Below are 18,510 nucleotides of genomic sequence, written 5' to 3'. Positions count from 1 at the left end.
GCCCAATAGGTGGGGGCACCCAAGAAAAGAGGGCAAATCAAGGTGTTGTGATAGCGGACAGGGTACCCCAGATGTTCGTGACCATTCCAAAAGAATACATGCGGTAACCGAGGAGACCTCCGCAGCATGAATCAAGGCTATATCCACTACTGTCCTCGGAGACGATCTCCTGCACTCAAACAAGTAGGCATTCCTGGCCAACCATATGTGATAGGCCAGATATGCTTTCATGATCACTGTCTCAACAGTGCTAGGGCTCCGCATGGAATCCCTCAATAGGTGTATCAAATTCAGTACTGTCTCCTGCGACGATGGAAGGGGAACAGGTGACCCCCTCCAAATCTGCTTAGCCCCGGGGCACCAAATAAGGACGTGGCAGGCGGTCTCCTCGATATCCGTGCACACATCACAGCATGGAGTGGTCCGTACACCTCGTCGGACTAACAAACTTCTGGTCGGTAGGCAGCCCCAAGCTAATTTTCAGATGAATAACGCCACGTGAGGGTGAATCTGCAACCTCCAAATCTATCCTCCATCGATCTACCGAGCTGGCCCCCTGCTAACCAGTGCATGAAGATCACCCGCACACACCCTCGATCGTCCTGTGGGCACCCAGACCAATCTTTTTAACTCCTCCCGAGCTAGAATGGGTAGTGCCAAAATTCTCTCTGCCAACTGCTCTCTAAAGGCCTCCTGAACAAATCCCTCCTTCCACCGTCCCTCTTCGGGTACAAGCAGGTCACTGACCCTATGTCCAGCTAATCTATCCATATCTATCATGGTCGGCAATCGACTGATCGGCAGCCCGGTCACCCAGTTGTTCTCCAATACATCGATGGATCACCTATCACCAATGGCCCACCCGATTGCCGGGAGCACCAGTAAAGCTCTCGCGCATATCTCCCTCCAAATAGGTGAATGGTGGTGTCCGACACGAACTCTGATCGACAAGGTGCCATACTTGGCCCTCAGTAATGAAGACCACATGTTGTCTGGTTCTAATAAGAATCTAGCTAATGTCATGCCGCGAGGGCATCCCGCCTCGTCACTAGTGATGACACCCCTAACCCTTCATACCTGGTCAATTGGCATACTACATCCCAAGCTAACAAGTGGACGTCACCTCTGCCACTGTGCCTTCTCCAGATGAAGTTTCGGAAAAGCTGCTTGATAGACCGCATCGACACCGCTGAAAGGATGGCATTAGAGTGAAAGTCTAACAAGTAATGAAATAGAGGGATAAAAATCAACGGTGTACAATAATTTGTTCATCCTAACATCTAAATGTTGGATTTTGATCGACCCATACGTGAAGGGCATCCTACCCTTCCATCTAAAATAAGATCGGGATGAGGTGAGAACTCTAAAACCCATCTAAGAAGAAGAAAGAGAGAGAGAAAAAATAAAAATAAAAAAAATGAAAGAAAAATAAAAGGAAAAAAAGGAAAGAAATAAATGGATGGTGAAGAAAAAGAAAAGAATGCAAGGAAAGAAGGAAGAGAGGCAAAAACGAAAAAAAGAGCAAGATAAGAAAAAAAAAGATAAGGAGGATAGAAGGAAAAAAATGAAGGGAGAAAAGAAAGAAAAAATAATAAAAAAAAAGAGACACCGAGGATATCTATAAGATGTCGCCGGACAATAAAATGTCTCATTTCAAGAAGAAACCGAGTCACTTCTATCTTTATGATTTAAAACTTTGATCTGAATTACTTAAGATTGGACTTTCTTATGGGTCCTGTTTCTGCCTGATGGAATCTATATATAGCTCGGGCCAATTTTTTCTTAACTACTTGGAAACAAATTTTAGGTCCAGCTGAAAATTGTGTGCATCTTCAAAGGAACTACTCCAAGAGTTGTCATCTCGTGCTCGGCCAATGATTTGAGTTAGCATTCGAATCCACATTATATATAATTATTTATACATAGATAATTTTGGGAAAAAGAGGATGCATATATCTTGCGAACTAAACCTTCCTTTATTTTTTTTTATCTCTTCTTAACTCCTGCAACACTGTATTTTGGATACCTCACTGTCCTAGCTTCCCTTCTCTAAACTAATCGATTGTACTCTTCAGAATATAAAACTACTTGACTTCAGGCTAATCTCAATTAATCGGCCAAAGATATATTAGCTCTTTACAAGCCATTCGCAACACCTTGCTCTCCTAACTTCCCTTTCCCAACCGATTGGATTCTTCAAAACCAAAACTCAGATCAATTTTGGACTAATGTTAATTAACGATTTAAATTTATCACCTAAACCTTATTAGCACTTTACGAAATATTCTTAGGTAGTTAGACTCTTTAGTAGTAAATTTCTCAACTATGTTAAAGCTCTTGCCCAAGTAAGGGACAATCCAATCTCATTTCGTTCCATTTTTTGTAAAATAGTTAAGGATATTTCATTAATAATGCCAAAAGGGGTGGAGGGGATAAGTATTTGTTGTTCAGGTCGATAAGGAGGTGTGGAAATAGCTAGAATTGAATGCGGTAAGTAATAATAAATATAGAGATGCTGGCATCATGAATATCTCATGCAATGCGAGCACCATAGTGCATGTGATATAGTAGAATAGATGTTCAACAAATTTGCAAATATATTTTTCATCATAAACATATAACTATGTTATATATGCATCTCATCACCTAGGTTTTACAAAAAGAGTTGGAGGCAAAAGTTTAATTCATGAATAACAATATAAAATGCTGGTTATATTTATGATCTCAATTGTAAAGTATTAAAAAATATTGGATACTTTGAATTCAAGTTTACCATCTTATGTTTTTGGAGGCAGCAAAGGGGAAAGAGGAATGAAAAATTATATGCTTGGGTACATTATTAGAAAAAACCAATGCTCTTCTTTCTTCTTCTTCCATTAAGTATTATAACTTCGTCCTTCATTCTCTTCTTCTTATATAACTCAACTTAGATTATATTTAAATTTAAACTTTAACAACACAAGCACTATTAGGAAATAGTTATTCTTTTGAAAGACATGGATATTAGAAGACTCAGGAGGTGATTTTCATTGCTATATGTATTCTGTTTATGGTTATTCTGGAGTCGACTTGACTTCTTCATGACTCATGATTTTTTAGAGTCGATTATTCTTCTCGATTCGAAAAAGTGCTTGTTTCTGTTGCACTCTGTCTTTTACCTATGATCATTGTGGAGTTGACTCATCTATCTTTGAGTGGGCTCGAGTTTTGGAAACGAGGACATTAGGGGGGCGTTTGGTATGGTGTGATCGTTCCAGGATCAAGAGTGATGTGGGTGGAGGTGATGAGATTACTGCGTTTGGTTGCACTACGGTGATCCTATATGGCGGTGATCCTAAATCACCTCTACTCTTCAAATCACTGCCCAACTCGGTGATGGAATACCCGTCCTTGAGGTTGGAAATCCAAGATCACCCCATGGCAGATATCCTGGATTGAAAATTAAAGACAAAAATACCCCTCAATTTAGCTGAAAAATTGATATATCAATATATCATCAATATATTATGTCAATATTATATATATATAATATTATGTTGATATTATATATTATATTAATGATATATATATTGTAATATAATATATTACTAATCATATTATTATTCTATTATTATTGTAGGATAATTTTAAATTATAGGAGAAATATATTATTGTATTTTATATTTATATAATAAAAATATTTAATATATTACTCCTATTTACCTTATTTTCTTAATCAAAATAATTATTAGTATTAAAAAATCTATTATAAGTATAAATAAAAATATTAATTCTATAATAAAAATAACATATTTTTATAAGATTAATAATTTATAAGAGTAATAAATATATTTTTATATAATATATTAATAATTCATATATTGATAAATATATTAATATATTATTATAATATATTTTATATGATTAATAAATATATGATAAGGGCTACTAAAAGTAGAATATGTGACAAAATTATGGAGCTATTATAGGAATTAGCATATTGACTTACATTTTTTATCTATGAGAATTAAAAATATATAAAAAATACATCTAAAATATATCAAGGGTATTTGCGGTATTATGTGGTCGGTGATCTTGGATCCCCATATCGTACTAAACAAGTTACTCATGGATACTCGAGGATTTTTAATCACTGGACCATGGCCTACCAAACACATTGATCTTAGATTATTGGGATCAAATTATCCCAGCATTCGGATCACTGGGATCTTAGATCACCGTGGTGATCTTGTTGGGGTTAACAAACTCTCCCTAGGGGGTGACTTGCAATAGGGTCCGCGAGGTTGCCAAATTGGGTGGCTTCTTTCACAAAAAGGCCAAGTTGAGGAACCTTCATGTTCTAATCACAACCATCCATTCCCATCTAAATGGTGATGATTTGATGGCCTTAGCGTATGACTTCCGTGCCTATATGTGCTCCATTTTTCCTCTCCCCCAACCCAACCGGTGGGGCAAGAAGATCGGAGCAAAAGAAACCGGAAAAATAGCTTAAAATAAAACAAACAAGAAACCATTTTAATGGGTTTCCGGATCCCAAATGTCACCGGCTTCCACCGGGCCTACCGCGCTGCTAGGACCCCCTTAAATGGCCACCGGCTCGTTCCTTTCATCCCCGCCGCCTCCTCGGCGGAGGAGCACCAGAACCATTCGAGGGTCGGCAAAAGATGGCACGTCGGCCACTCCCACGACCACCACCACCACCACGCCGGGAAGGGTCCAGATGCGGAGGGAATCTTCCGGCTAGGGCTCGCTGCCGACGTAGCCCTCGCCACCGGGAAGGCCCTCACCGGGTACGTCTCCGGCAGCACCGCCATCGTCGCCGACGCCGCCCACTCCGTCTCCGACATCGTACGTCGCTCCCGGAATCCTCGATTTCTTACTTCTTTATTTTTCATCCATTTTCTTGTTTTTGATTCGCATGAAATTTATCTTCGAATCCTCTTGAATTAACGCCCAATCTCCTATGATAGTTGATTCAGAAACTAATTCAGCTTTTGTTGCTGTTGATCAGGTCTTGAGCGGCATTTCTTTGTGGTCGTTTAGAGCGGCCAAGGCCCCCAAGGACTCGGAACACCCTTATGGTCAGTTGGTTTTATGTTGCACTTGGATTCTGATCTATTAACTCCATAATCATCTATGCTGATTTTTAAGTGTAAATAGTAGGTTCATGGCATGAAATGTATCATTTTTATTCAGAGATTCCCTAACTTCAATTCATTTAAATGATAGTTTAATGGCATGGAGTATGATAGAGTAGAAGTAGTATCATTGGGCAGCTGTAAGAATTATATCTTGTCATGCAATCTTTAGGTCAGAAATGTCTGTGGCGGCTTTGTGGTTTTGAACATTATTAAGAGCTTTGTGGTTTTGAACATTATTAAGAGCTGGTAAACTGAAATTTGTATTGAAATTTGTAACTATCCACTTTCTTTGATATTTTGGTAAGGAATCTCAATTATGTATAGATATTAACCTCAAGATGGTGGATATTATTGTAGAAAACAACAAGCTTGGCTGCCTTTTACTTGCTCAGTAATAGGGTGAAAGTGGACCAGATAATATCTGTCCTGATCAGTTTCTATATCTAAAATTATATGGAGATGGATACAAATTTGAGTATCCGATTAACATCCATGCACATAACAATATCTATATCCGTTGAGTAAAACGTGTATGGGTATGGCAGACAACTATCCAATCATATCCAGATATGCAGTTCTGTTTGCAATCGTGTTTAGTTTTGTAAAGTTCATATGCAGGTTAAAGGAAAATAAAAAGTAATATTAACATGTATTTTACTTTTTCCCCTTATACTCAGTGATATCTTGATCTGGTGGTTCATAAAGTTTATCTCTCCGATTTATATCCACATTTATTTCCGTATTGTTAATATCCAAGTTGTATCCATTACCTATTCTAAATAAATATGAATATGAATTTTAACATTCGTTCAATATTTATATCCTTATCTATATTCACCAAATAAAAACGGTTGGATATATTGATATTTGATCCATTCTCAGCTGTATTCAATGATGCTACTGCACTATTGAATTCCTTTGTTATTTCATGTTTGTCAGGACATGGCAAGTTTGAGACTCTTGCAGCTCTTGGGATTTCCAGCATGCTTTTGGCAACTGCAGGCGGTATTGCATGGCATGCTGTTGATGTTCTACAGGTTTCTTCATTATTTGTCATTTGCTCGAAGGAAAATGCCAATTGAACTCCGAACATATAGCTTCACATTTAGCAACATTGATATGGTGCGTGTTTACTCATCAGGGCCCAGGAAATAGTCATTAGGCCTTGATGAATGGAGGAGTACATTGGCATAGTTACAACTGTTGTCGCATATTTGGCATAGTTATGTTGGCATGGTTAGAACTGTTGTTGCATATTTGGTGCCCCACTAGCATCACCCTTGCTGTAAAGACTGCTATCTTTGACTATATTTGTTGAGTATCATGGTTTATCTAGAAAGTAGGAAGCCAATGAATTGTCTGCTAGGTGACTCTCTAGGTTTATATTAATAAAACTGCAAATCTGAATTTGTTCCAGTTTTCTAGTTTCAAATCATTTGCAACATTCTGTCCATACAGTTTCTGCCTTGTCAATTTCAGGGGCTTTTGGCATCAACTACAGATATGGTTAATCACACATGGGAACATAGCCATCATAACCACAGTGATGGTGGCCATCATCATGGAATTGACTTGGAACACCCCATCCTGGCCTTGAGTATGACAATTATATCGATTTCTGTTAAAGAAGGGTATGTAGAATATTCTTGGCTGTGTACTTACACTTGGGTAGCATAATTTAGAAAATACAGTATTAGCAATGTTTTGTACAGTTCACCTTGGGAATCACAAGCATCAGTCAGTTTGCAGCATGTCTTTTTGGTTTATTTTATCTTAATAAATGGAATGTATTATTGATTCTTGTTCATTCCAATCATTTCTAAATGGATCATCTGTAACTTGGATGTCTTTTGTCATGGTTAACTTTATTTTACTTTCTGCATGTCAATGGGTATGTGAAAGGATTTTTGAGTTGTAATGGGAAATATTCTTTGTATAAGGATGCTTTTTCTTTTTCTTTTTCCATTTCGTTTGTGTGACCTCTCTTCATTTCCCACAGACTTTTTCGGACACCTTTTTTTGTTACTTGAAATATGAACATGTTGTCTTATTGTGTATCATTATAGCTTTATGTAAAATTTGCTTATTTTAAAATTAAATTATTTGAACTAACATATTTCTTTTACTTTTAACAATAGGCTCTATTGGATCACAAAACAAGCTGGGGAAAGAGAAGGAAGTGGACTCATGAAAGCAAATGCATGGCACCACCGTGCTGATGCTGTGTCGTCTGTAGTTGCTCTTATTGGGGTTGGTAGGAACCTTTAGACCTTTGTAAACTTTGATAGAAGAGGACCTAGTTCTTCTGAAATTATTTTGTTTGCAATTTTTTTTTAAAATCAAAACTTTATTAGGTTTATATTTCATTTTAATGCACATGAGTACTTTCAGCCTCTGTTGTTTGTGTAGGCTGCTCTTTGCTCAATTCTACATATTGCATCTTTTGAAATCCAAATTGTTCGCATCCTCTCATTTTAATATATCTGCTGGTCATGCTAGCTATTGTGTTCTTAACCATAACATTATGAGGATTTCATATTGAGTTCGAGTTTGAGTTCATTGAAGTTTAGATTTTTGATCTGGATTAGACAATAAGAATTACTAGATTTGATGGGGAGTCTGTGTGGTTCTCTTGTATAGCCTAGTGAAAAACAGAGGAGGTTGTTCCTTGAGAACAAATTTAAGTGACAGCTATAGAAATGATTTTCATTTGCCTATGAAGCTCTATGTGATCTACAGAGGTCTGTGTAATGGAATATTTTAAATATATTTGGTGGTTTGCAGTTGTGTGTTGGGGGGGTATGGTGGTGGGTGGTCACACATGTGCACATGCATGTGTGTATATTAGCGATACTTAGAACATATTTAATATTCTTAGGATATAATTAATTTAGTTTAATATTGTTACCATATGTTGGGAAATTCTAATATAATTGCCCTTTTATTGTTCGAAGCTCTCCACATCTTAAGACACATACAAATCTTAGTTTCTTGAGAAAATTTACAAACCATACCATGTAATAAATCGTATCTTTTGCTATTAAAAAACTATTCACTTTTTGACTAGTTGATGCGTATGCAAGGAGCCTCTGAAACATTAAATTTTGGCTTATACTCATTTTAGAAAATATTTATCATGTAGCTTTGTATGGTCCATGATACATTTTGGCATCAGAGAATAATTACATCAACTTTGAAGTTATAGGAAAATTATATGGAGCAATATGAAGTGTAGATCATGGTATTGGGCAATAAAGAATAGAGAGAAGAGATGAATTTAGCGGTTCGGATGTTGTGATGGATGTGTGGTAAGGTGAGGAAGGATAAAATGGTAGAATTTTATATTATATAGAGAAGATTGAGAGGGTTCATCACATAAAACATAGGTTTGAGGTGGCCTATGTGATGAGAGGAACATAGAAAAGAATATAAAGAAAAGGGGAGGGCTAGGCCTAGGGTTCCGTTGCTAAAGAGGTGGTGAAGAATGTTTTGGAGGTGCATTGCTTAGTGATGGATCTAGAATTAAATGAAATTAGATGGTCACGGGGGATCTTAAGATACACCCAAGTAATTTCTGTGGTTCCTTTTCTTTGTGGTCATTTCATAATTTAAGTTCTTATGCAAGTCTTCTTGATGCATGGAATTTAGGTGCTGATCCATGGCATGACGCAGAGTACATACTGTGCCAGTGCCTTAACAGCAATCAGGATCGGTACAATACAAGCTGCTTGCCCATGCTTGGCATGTTGCTGCACCAGTGCATGCCAAGCACCGCATGTTTTAGCACAACACAGCAGATGTGTACCTTGCCAGTGACAGCCTAGTATGCTAGTAAACGATACTTAAATCTGATAGATTAACATATTGACTGAAAGAAGAAATCAAGGATTCTAGCATAAATTTCTAGAGGGTTAATGCCTGGTGGACTGCCAGTCAGTGCTGCTGAATTCCACCATATGTCTTGTTCATCGCACATGTGCATGCATGAGCATGCATGTGCGCATGCATGGGAGTGTGTGCACACTCATGCCGCTTGCATGTGCCAAATGTCTATATAGGTGAAAAAATTCGACATGAACTGCAATAATATCCATGAATATATCAGTCATGTTTTGCTATTGCATTACTATATTAGTTGTCTTATTCTTTCCAATCTCGAAGTGTTGAAAGCCACATGTGTTAAATATTCTTGGACTTCTCTTTTGACTAGTATATTGGATTTTTAATATGGTTAGACCTTGCAAGATAAAGGTCTCTTGGACATTAAAAGAAGTGACTATTTGCTCTTTTGCTAGTTTAACTCTTTTGTTAGTTGCAATCATCATAGTTAGATTGCCTTGCATACAGGTGGCGCTATCATGGGAGTACCATATTTTGATCCACTTGCTGGACTTGTTGTATCAGGCATGATTTTGAAAGCTGGGCTTGAGACTGGATACCAGAGGTAATGATTTATCTTTTTCCCCTGATCCCATCTTTATCTTGCTGTCAACTTTTTAAATGAAGTAATGCCTAGTGAATGGCAATGCTTGCTGGTACAACTATGATAGCAGTCAGTGCATGGTAGGGTCAAGTAACTCTGCTTTGCTTACTGATGCACTAAAATATGGCATTCCTCGAATAAAATGCAATAGCCGTTTGTAACCTATAAAGATAGAAACCCATTCAGCATCTGAAACATTTACTGTGTGGTTGTTGATGGTATGAAATACAAGAGCTGATTCTGAGATCATTGAGATAATGCAAGATATATCACCTGTTGAAAGACGCAATTCAGCAAAACATGGAGGGCTTGGAAGATGTGATTTATCTCTTTGTTGGTTTGGGCCTTGGGAATAAGATTTGATACTATTGCTCCACAATTAAACTGCAATTTGGTATATCACCTAATTGTGCCCCATCAGTGATACTTATTGTTACCAATAACTGGTGTGCAGCAGCTTGCTGTCAACAATCTTATATTAATCAGTTAATTTGAGGACACATTTCTGGTGCAAAATGAATTTAGTGTTGGAAACTCCCTTACTCATGGAATAAATAAACAGTGTTAAACTCTTCATGATAAAGGCATGCCATGGGTAGTTCCTCAAAGTTATCATCCCTGATGAACAGGATTATCATCATATTAACTAGAACAAGAATTCTTAATATATGAATAAAGTGTAATGTGAGGAAATATTCTTGAAGTGTAAATTAAGGAACGCTCTTCACTTGAAATAGTCAAGCAAGAGGAGCTTGCTCTAACTTATGTGATGCAAGGTGCAATAGGCACGCTCGAGGTTTAGCAGAATTTTCATGTAACCCTCGGATACGCCATGCGCAGATTTCTTCATAATGTAGAATGTTATCCTTGATGTTCATTTGAACGAGTGTTGGAATTTCTCATAAGAGTCAAACGAAGACATCACGTGTCATTTTAGTTTTGGACCAAAAGCTTCATCATTGATCAAGCCATATTTTTGATTAACTTTAAGTTTCTGGTTTCACAAATGGTCACGTGCAGAAATGAGGATAAAATGGGCTCGGAAAAAATGATAGAAGAAACTTTAACCATCAAACCATGGTCGGCCATACCGGTCCGTACGGGCCGGTACGTACCGATCTGGCCTGGGACCGATACCGGATCAGCGTGGAATCCGATACCGGTAGCTTATCGTTGGAGAACCGGTATGGGACTGGTACGGACCGGTACAGGTCGGTACGGAACCGGTATGAAACCGGTACGTACCGGTCCGGGCTGCCACCAGTACGCCGAGCGGTACCGAGACGGCGAACCTTGCATCAAACCATATCCCAACTCTCAAGGATCAAGCAAGAGATCCAAAAAGTATTCAAAGTATTGTTGTACTTTTTGAATATAATTTATCATTGTCTTCATATCTATCTATCTATATATATATATATGGTATTATCACCTTCTTATAGATTCTTAGTCAGCCTTAATAATATATTTGAATGAACTCGTGGGTTCTAAATGTAGCAGATCTCTGTGCATGTATTTGATGCTTGTACTTTTATGATGAATTATAATTATATTCTAAGGGCCTACAAATACTTAACTAGAATATTTGTGTCAGATAAACAATTCTATAAGTTTTATATTAGGAAAAAGCTTGTTTGACTGTTGCTAATGGTATTTCTGCTAGTATTATTGTGTGGTTGAATAAAACCAGAAAAAGGAGAAAGAAACTTTGACCCAGTGAAGTTAGCAGTATACTTGACAAAAACAGAAGTCACATGAAAATAATTTCCTGGTTTGACAAGTTCATAAATGTAGCATATGTTTTTAACATCTATTTTGCTACAACCAAGGTTTGGTTTAGAATAGTGCTGGATTGGTACTTATCTATGGTTTTTAATAATGATTTTTAATGTCACAAATTTATTGAAAGGAAGTGAAATCACTTTCACAGAATTTTTATTTTACTTACCTCATAATCATAGTTATGAACCCCATTAAATAGTTAAATGGGAACTCAGCTACTATCGTAAATTAAGAGTTATCCTGATAGCAAAGTGCAGCTAATGGTATACATGGGCATTTGCATTGAGCACCAACATACGTATCTAATATTTATCCGAGTCAGATACGTATTGGACACTTCAATATTTTGAAGTTCTGTGGTAGCCACTCATACCATTTGGAAGAAGAGTTGATCTCCTCCAACAATGATCACCTATTTTGACGTTTGGAGTGAGTTTTTTTTATATAGAGATTGGTCAAGGGTGTAGGTATTGAGAGAAATTCGAAAATATTTTTTTCTTATATCTTTAAGCTATTTTGGATGTTTGAATAAGAAACATGTTCGTTGAAAGTTCTTAACAAACAATAACTTTTTAATACTTCCTTTTCAATGTTTAAGAAAACAATTTTCAAAGGTATTTAAAATTTAGTTAAAATTATAGTTTATCTTATGTATCACCAATGTTCCTTTTTGCTCTTGCCAAGTCCCACACTTGGATACACATCTGAATCTGATACTCATATATGTGTCCATGCACACTTATCATATGACCTGTAAAAATGTTGCGTCACTATTATTGGCCTTTATATTCAATATTTTGCACTAAATCTAGTAAGCATGCGGCATACATTCGGTTAATTCAAGTTCCTAATCAAGTGTTAAAATTATTCTCCTGCCTTTCTTTTTCTTTGTATTATTATCATAACCAGCTTAAATGCATCCACATGAATATGTTGTCTAAATTTTCGTTAATTGATTTTAGTGTCCTGGAGCTAGTTGATGCAGCAGTCCCACCATCTGTTTTAATGCCCATCAAGCAAACAATTACTGAAGTTGAAGGTGTCAAGGTAGACTTCAGATTTTTCTCCTGACTTTGATAGACTTCATAAATAGATCCTTTTCCTAATACTAAGCAATGTGTGAATATGATCCTTACACATCTTTATGACATACAACTCTCCTTAGTATTAGAACTTTGTTTGATCATTTTCAATTTCCTCAACAAATAACAATCTTGCATGTTACCCGGTTCTTTTGATGTATGGATGGTTTAGAACATCCAAAAATTCTTGCAGAATCTGTACAATATTTTATTAGTTCATTCCTAGGTCGTGTGCACTCACTTTAGTGTGATTAAAGGCAGGGGCATGACAAAAATAAAATTTATGTTGCATGCTAGGAAAGTTTAATTTGTATCATACTTGACAATCAAATGATCTTCTGGGGAGAGGCCTTGAAGAAAATTTCAAATGCATTTAAAAAGTTTAATATATGAAGCCCTTTCAGTGCATGTAAATTAATGGAGTAGATGGCCTAAAGATCTCATTTGTTTTAGGTTGTAAGTAATTAAGCTTGGGTTGTTTCGGTAAACTAGCTAGGTGATACATGCATGCATAATTATTATGTATGTATATGTTTGAAACTTAATAGTCTGCCTTAGTGCATAAAATATCTGGTCTCCATCTCCATCTCCTTATAGGCTTATACCATTACTTGTTAAACATATAGAACACTGCCTCCTCTGGATCTTTGTCCCCACCTCTCCACTTCATTACTTACATATCCTTTAGTTAATCATCTAGTTTGGAGTCCTGGCAATCATGTTATCAGCGCCTCATTTCTTCTTTTCCGCAAACACTGGTTGACTTATTCACCTGCCACCACTAGTCTCTCATATGCCACCGGTCGTTAGGGAGGAGGTGAGGATGGGTGTGATGTCCAGATGTGGATGAGTGCAATGGAGAAAGGGAGGGGAACTTATGACAAAAAGCTTTCACAGTGCATAGTATGAGGGGCAAAGAGATTGGGAGGGATAGGGATGGGATTGGATGACTACAATTAGAATTGTTCACTGGAGCAAACAGAATGGAAGGACATGATCATATTCAATAGGTGATTGCACAAGGAAGATGAAAGAAGCTTCCAGCTGCTGGTTCGTGCCAGTTGTCACATGCCTTATCGACAAGGTATTGGCACTTCCCACCTTCTAGCACCAATACTAGGTTGAATTGTTCGGTATCAAGTCATAAGGTGTGTAAACACCCTTCTTTTCAATTTTCCCATCCTAAATTTGTGGAGAGGAGATTTTTGCCACAGTGTACAGGCCATCAGGGGTATGTCAGCATGGAATGGTGCCAACGTAGTTACTGGCACCGACTTCTGAAACCTTGGAAAGTAGTAATTTGTTTGAGCTTTTCTGCAACTATGGCCTAGTAATCAGCAGACTGTTACAAAAAACTACATTGATATAATCCAGCAAAATTAGTTTTGTAAAATTAGCCTTGAAAATATTTTTGGCAACTTGGTGGATTGATCCCTCTGCCCTTCACAAATTTCCAGGCCTTAGTTTATGGACCTTCTTTGACAAAGTCATCACTCATATACGTCCATAGGTATGTTCATATACATCCATGATCAAATGTAAAGGCATAGGTATTTTTGCTTATTGTCTCATAGGATGTGAAATAAAAGTGCTAACATGTTTTTGTTGTTTATATTGTTATACTTGAACTCTTATTATCAACTTTGATGGTTGACCAATTTGTTACATGGATGCATGTGCTAAATAAAATTCCACAAGCCCTTCTGTACTTTTATGTATTTTTGCATGCTTGTGTTTTTTTTTCTTTTTTCATCTCTGTCACCAAACTGGAGTTCTTGCTGTTTTATCTTCACAAAATATTTTTGATGCAGGGATGCCACCAGTTGAGGGGAAGAAAAGCTGGGTCATCCTTGTATCTTGATGTACATATTGAGGTATGGCTCTTCAAGTATTTCAATTACTTCATAATACCATCTGCTACTGTCATATTCCAATCAGTAAGATTAACCTTTATTCATTAAAACCTTTTGCTTGTAGAGCAGAATTTAAGGAAACATGACCTTGTCAAACTACTGCATTTGAATTTGAGAAAATAATCACACGTAATCAGTGTACATTCTCTACAATTTATCAGTGTCTAATTTAAAGGCACTGGATAATTAAGAACCTTGCAAATTATGATCATTTTAAAAGTTATAATGAATTAAATATTCCAAATGTTTTCATGACATTTAGTACTTTTTTGTTTTAAGACATCTTGTCTGTAACTGTCATGTTCTGCTGTTACAAATTTTAATCCCTTGTAATAGGTTATCACTTATTGTTATACTAAGGAACTCAGAGATATGAAATTGAGTTCATGTTAATGGAAACATCTATCAATTTTCTGATTGAGATCTTCATTGTTTTCATGATTCAACTTGATTTCCTTCATTTTGGAATTGTATCTATGCTACAAATCTTTTCATCTGTTTCGCAGATCAGTACAACAGGCCTTATACCGCCTCCTTCTAAACCACTTTTATTTCACAATCAAATAAGTTTCAGGTGGTCTGCTCTAAGCTTTCTGTGCATGAGAATAAGCCTATAAAAGACTGGGAAGCTAACTTCTTATTTTGGACTACATTTGAACATGAATCGAGATTATACATATGCTGCGAGCATGTCAAGCCTCCTCACTAAAGTTTTGAGTATGAGTTAGGCTGAGATTATCTGTATAGCTCTGGGCTTAACTTGTACCAAAGGAAAAGGAATGAATTATAAATATCTTATGTGTACTGTCTGTGTAAAGATTGACCTCATATTGAAATGGTAGGTCTTAATCTTTATTTGAAGAAAAATCTGAGATGATTCTATACTCGGGGTTCCATTGGAGAATGCTGTTGACTCAGAGAAGAATAATCAAAACTATACTTAATTATATGCCAAACAGCAAGTGTACTAGACAGTCTGATAGTAAATTACCGACCCCACTGTATGTGCAAGTCAGAAACAATAATACATCGAGAACCAAACTAAACCAATTTGGTTCTCGTTGAAGGATGGCTAGATGCTGCCTTACTGTTTGTGCAACTGCTTTTGTTCCGCGTAAGGAGATTCGTACCGTCTTTTTTGACTTTTCTTTGCGTAAGGCACCATGCCTTATATCTAGCCGCTATCATGAATGCATGCACACTGGTACATTTATTGTATCATTATGAATTTTTTTAAGTAACACCTGACTTGCAGAATTTCGTAATTGATATTCCATCCTGTTTGCATCGTGACAATGTACCCATTTTTTTCTTTTCCTGTCTTACCTGTTGTTGAATTTCAGTGAATCCTAATTCCAGCTTGTATCTCTTATACAGAAGTGCTAATTCTAAAGTAGAATGGTGTTGCAGGTAGATCCCTTTTTGAGTGTTAGTGCTGCCCATGACATTGGTGAGGCTGTGCGTCATCAGATACAGAAATATCATAGTCAAGTTGCTGAAGTCTTCATACATATTGGTACATAATGATCTCATCTCTTTGCTCATTTTTGGTTTTACTTATAAGTGGTCCTGTATATAAACGTTTGCTGTTTGAAAGACCATGCCGATAACAATGCAACAGTTAAAACAATGATTGTATATTAAATTCGTTCTGACCAAAGAAGATTACTTTCATTTTTATCCGTCTATAAGGGATCATCATATATGAAAGTTTTGAGCAATAATGAGAGGCAGGGGCTCTCAGTTCAATCAGAACTCCAACAAACTCTATCTAAACTTTTCTTTACCAAATAGCATGGATTGTTTCCATTACACCCAAGGTTTCTATTGGGAGGCATCTCGTATCGCCAAGATAATTTTTAGGCAAGACACTGCAAATAGCTTCTCATGTTGAAATCTGATCTTTTTAATTTTCTGCTTATTGATCTTAAGTTCTGAGTGCTTTTTCCCCCTTCTATTTGTAGTGCTTTGTTTTCCTTCCTTTTAGTATTGTCTTGTCTCAGTCATTAGTAACAGATTCCTTATGAAACTTTCCAAAATTATTCATCTAGATCCATCATATTCTCAATACTCGGTGTCATGCCAAGGAAAGAAATCCAAGAGCATAGACGGCCAGAACCCAAACATCATTTCCGGACAAGAAGAAGCTGAAGCCATTGTGGCTGATATTCTCTCAACGCTATTTTCAGAGGTATGCATCTTTTTTTTTTAATTATTAGAGACTTGTGTATATACCCCTTGACATATGCTTTGTCGCATGCTACTCATGCTGCAACTGAGCTACAAACGTGGTTCTTCCCATGCTTAAACCTTGAAGACATTTCATTTCTGAACTCATTCGAGATTCGACCATAGATATGCTTGAGTGGATAGGTGAGTGTACTAAGACATGCAAAGAAACAAGTATATAACATATAAGTTATTTGCATACAGTACCCTTCATTCTCATGTATTTGCAAAAAAGACCCTCCGTTATTTATATTTACATAATGTTCCAGGAAATTCACGCGGATTCAAATGAAGTACCCTCTATGTTAGTTGCATTTCTAAGTTACAAGGAATGTAATTGTTGTATATGGTTTAACTAACTGTTGGTGTAAAAAGATAGCTTACTCCTTTCCCTTATGGTTCTCCTTGTGTATTTGGAACCTCGAAGATATTTCATTTCTGAACTCAATTCACCCATAGATATGCTTATGAGTGGAGGGGTGTGTATTGAGAAATATAGAACAGAACTGTATAATGTATAAATGCATTTGGATTTACAGATAGCCTGATTATATATTTATCCATCTTTTCCCAAGATTTTGTTGTTTAGTTATTATAATTGTGGAAATAAGAATGCAAGGAGTTTCATAAAAAAGCAGCAAAAAATCATATTGGTCTTCTTTTAATAAGTATCAAAGGTATTGCCCAGGTCAAAATTCCTTGTATGCAAAAAATATTTCAGCACGTCTTGCATAGTTCTTGTTAGAACATTCTCATATCATAATGTATTGGTTTCAGAAAATGTCCCTTGAACATGTAACATGCTGCCACTCATTGCAAGGAAAGGTATTACTCCAGGTTCAAGTCTCCATGCATCCTGAATTGCTGATACGGTAATCCATCCATCCCAAGTGCTGGTCCGAGTCTTGTTAAATTTATGTCTTTGATCATCCAATTATCTTGACTTGATTTTTAAATTCCAAGGGATGCAATGGACATAGCAAAAGAAGCAGAAAAGGAGATACTGAAGGCTGCTTCTAGCATAGACCAAGTTAGTATCCAGCTGACATTGGGGCGTACAGTATCAGAACTTCATGAACCAATAGATCGCAAAGAAGAAATGTTGGATTCGCAACACTGATATACTTTCTGTTCGTAATAAGTTATGTTAATGAGCAAATCTAAAAATTTTGTCAATGGATTTTTTTTTATACCCTTGGGCTGCTGTTTCTATGTAGACCAATGTCAAAATATATGCTTCATTAGCATTGCTGCATTCATTTTTTCTGCATATTGCTGATGGTATCGCAGTGTAGTGTAAAATAAACATACAAAGTCTATAAATCAATAAATTTTTGGCACCATTTACCTGTGAGAGGTGTTTCTTGAGTCTGATTTTCCTTCTCATTGTCAAATCAGCTGTGAATGTAGTAAAAAGTACAGGGAAAAAACCATTCTGTGGACATCAGTGGAGGTTTAGGAGATCTGAACATCGTAGGAGTAAAAAAAGAAATGAACATCATCTGACTTCAAAAAAGGCCAGCTGCAACAGAGGACCAATGGAGGTTACATGAGCGCATACGAGCCTCCAGTAAGTTGACCATTTTTAGACTCTCTCTGGTCATGGTGATGATTTTGTTTTTCCCAGATACGCATAATACGTGAAAATGTGCTTAAAGCACGGAAACGTCATAGCAGGAAAAGAAGCTTTAAGAATTTCTATGTGCAGCCATGTTTTCTTACATCCATATTTCTTCTACCGTGCATCAAATGCAGTGAAATGTGCGGTTAAAATAATGCCCAGTGATTCACTTATACGCGCAGTCAGCATAATTTGTTCGAGATGCATCTGATGGTAGCTACTTTGATTAGAATCTTTATAAAGTGAGCCGAGAATTACA

At 36.7% G+C, this 18,510-nt stretch overlaps 1 protein-coding gene across 2 annotated transcripts; it reads left to right on the top strand.

Annotated features, from left to right (window-relative positions):
• The first annotated feature begins 4,415 nt into the window (after window positions 1-4,415).
• LOC103707316 (Cation efflux family protein) lies at window positions 4,416-17,984 on the top strand. Of its 2 annotated transcripts, none has more exons than XR_015974502.2 (12): window positions 4,416-4,848; window positions 5,012-5,081; window positions 6,081-6,178; window positions 6,621-6,772; window positions 7,280-7,395; window positions 9,489-9,585; window positions 12,369-12,453; window positions 14,300-14,362; window positions 15,812-15,917; window positions 16,453-16,774; window positions 17,408-17,502; window positions 17,594-17,984. XR_015974502.2 is itself a non-coding variant. In XM_039132772.3 (12 exons), the coding sequence occupies exons 1-12, from the start codon at window positions 4,519-4,521 to the stop codon at window positions 17,748-17,750; spliced, it is 1,509 nt and encodes a 502-aa protein (XP_038988700.1). In that variant the 5' UTR covers window positions 4,419-4,518; the 3' UTR covers window positions 17,751-17,984. The 2 variants fall into 2 exon arrangements, 1 of the variants encoding a protein (XP_038988700.1); XM_039132772.3 differs by having other exon boundaries at window positions 4,419-4,848; window positions 16,453-16,592.
• The last annotated feature ends 526 nt before the right edge of the window (window positions 17,985-18,510 follow it).

Source organism: Phoenix dactylifera, chromosome 17 (genome assembly GCF_051530095.1).
Source record: "Phoenix dactylifera cultivar Ajwa chromosome 17, Ajwa_hap1_PhDact_Kaust_v1.1, whole genome shotgun sequence".
In the NCBI taxonomy this organism is placed as follows: domain Eukaryota; kingdom Viridiplantae; phylum Streptophyta; class Magnoliopsida; order Arecales; family Arecaceae; genus Phoenix; species Phoenix dactylifera.
This window is presented reverse-complemented; position numbering and strand designations above follow the sequence as displayed.

What these genes read in the sequence shown, in the direction of transcription:
- LOC103707316 (XM_039132772.3), top strand. Translation starts at nt 4,519, where the DNA reads ATGGGTTTCCGGATCCCAAATGTCACCGGCTTCCACCGGGCCTACCGC. An exon ending in CTGAAGTTGAAGGTGTCAAG is followed by an intron (nt 12,454 to 14,299) that starts GTAGACTTCAGA and finishes TTTTTGATGCAG; the next exon opens with GGATGCCACCAGTTGAGGGG. An exon ending in ATCTTGATGTACATATTGAG is followed by an intron (nt 14,363 to 15,811) that starts GTATGGCTCTTC and finishes ATGGTGTTGCAG; the next exon opens with GTAGATCCCTTTTTGAGTGT.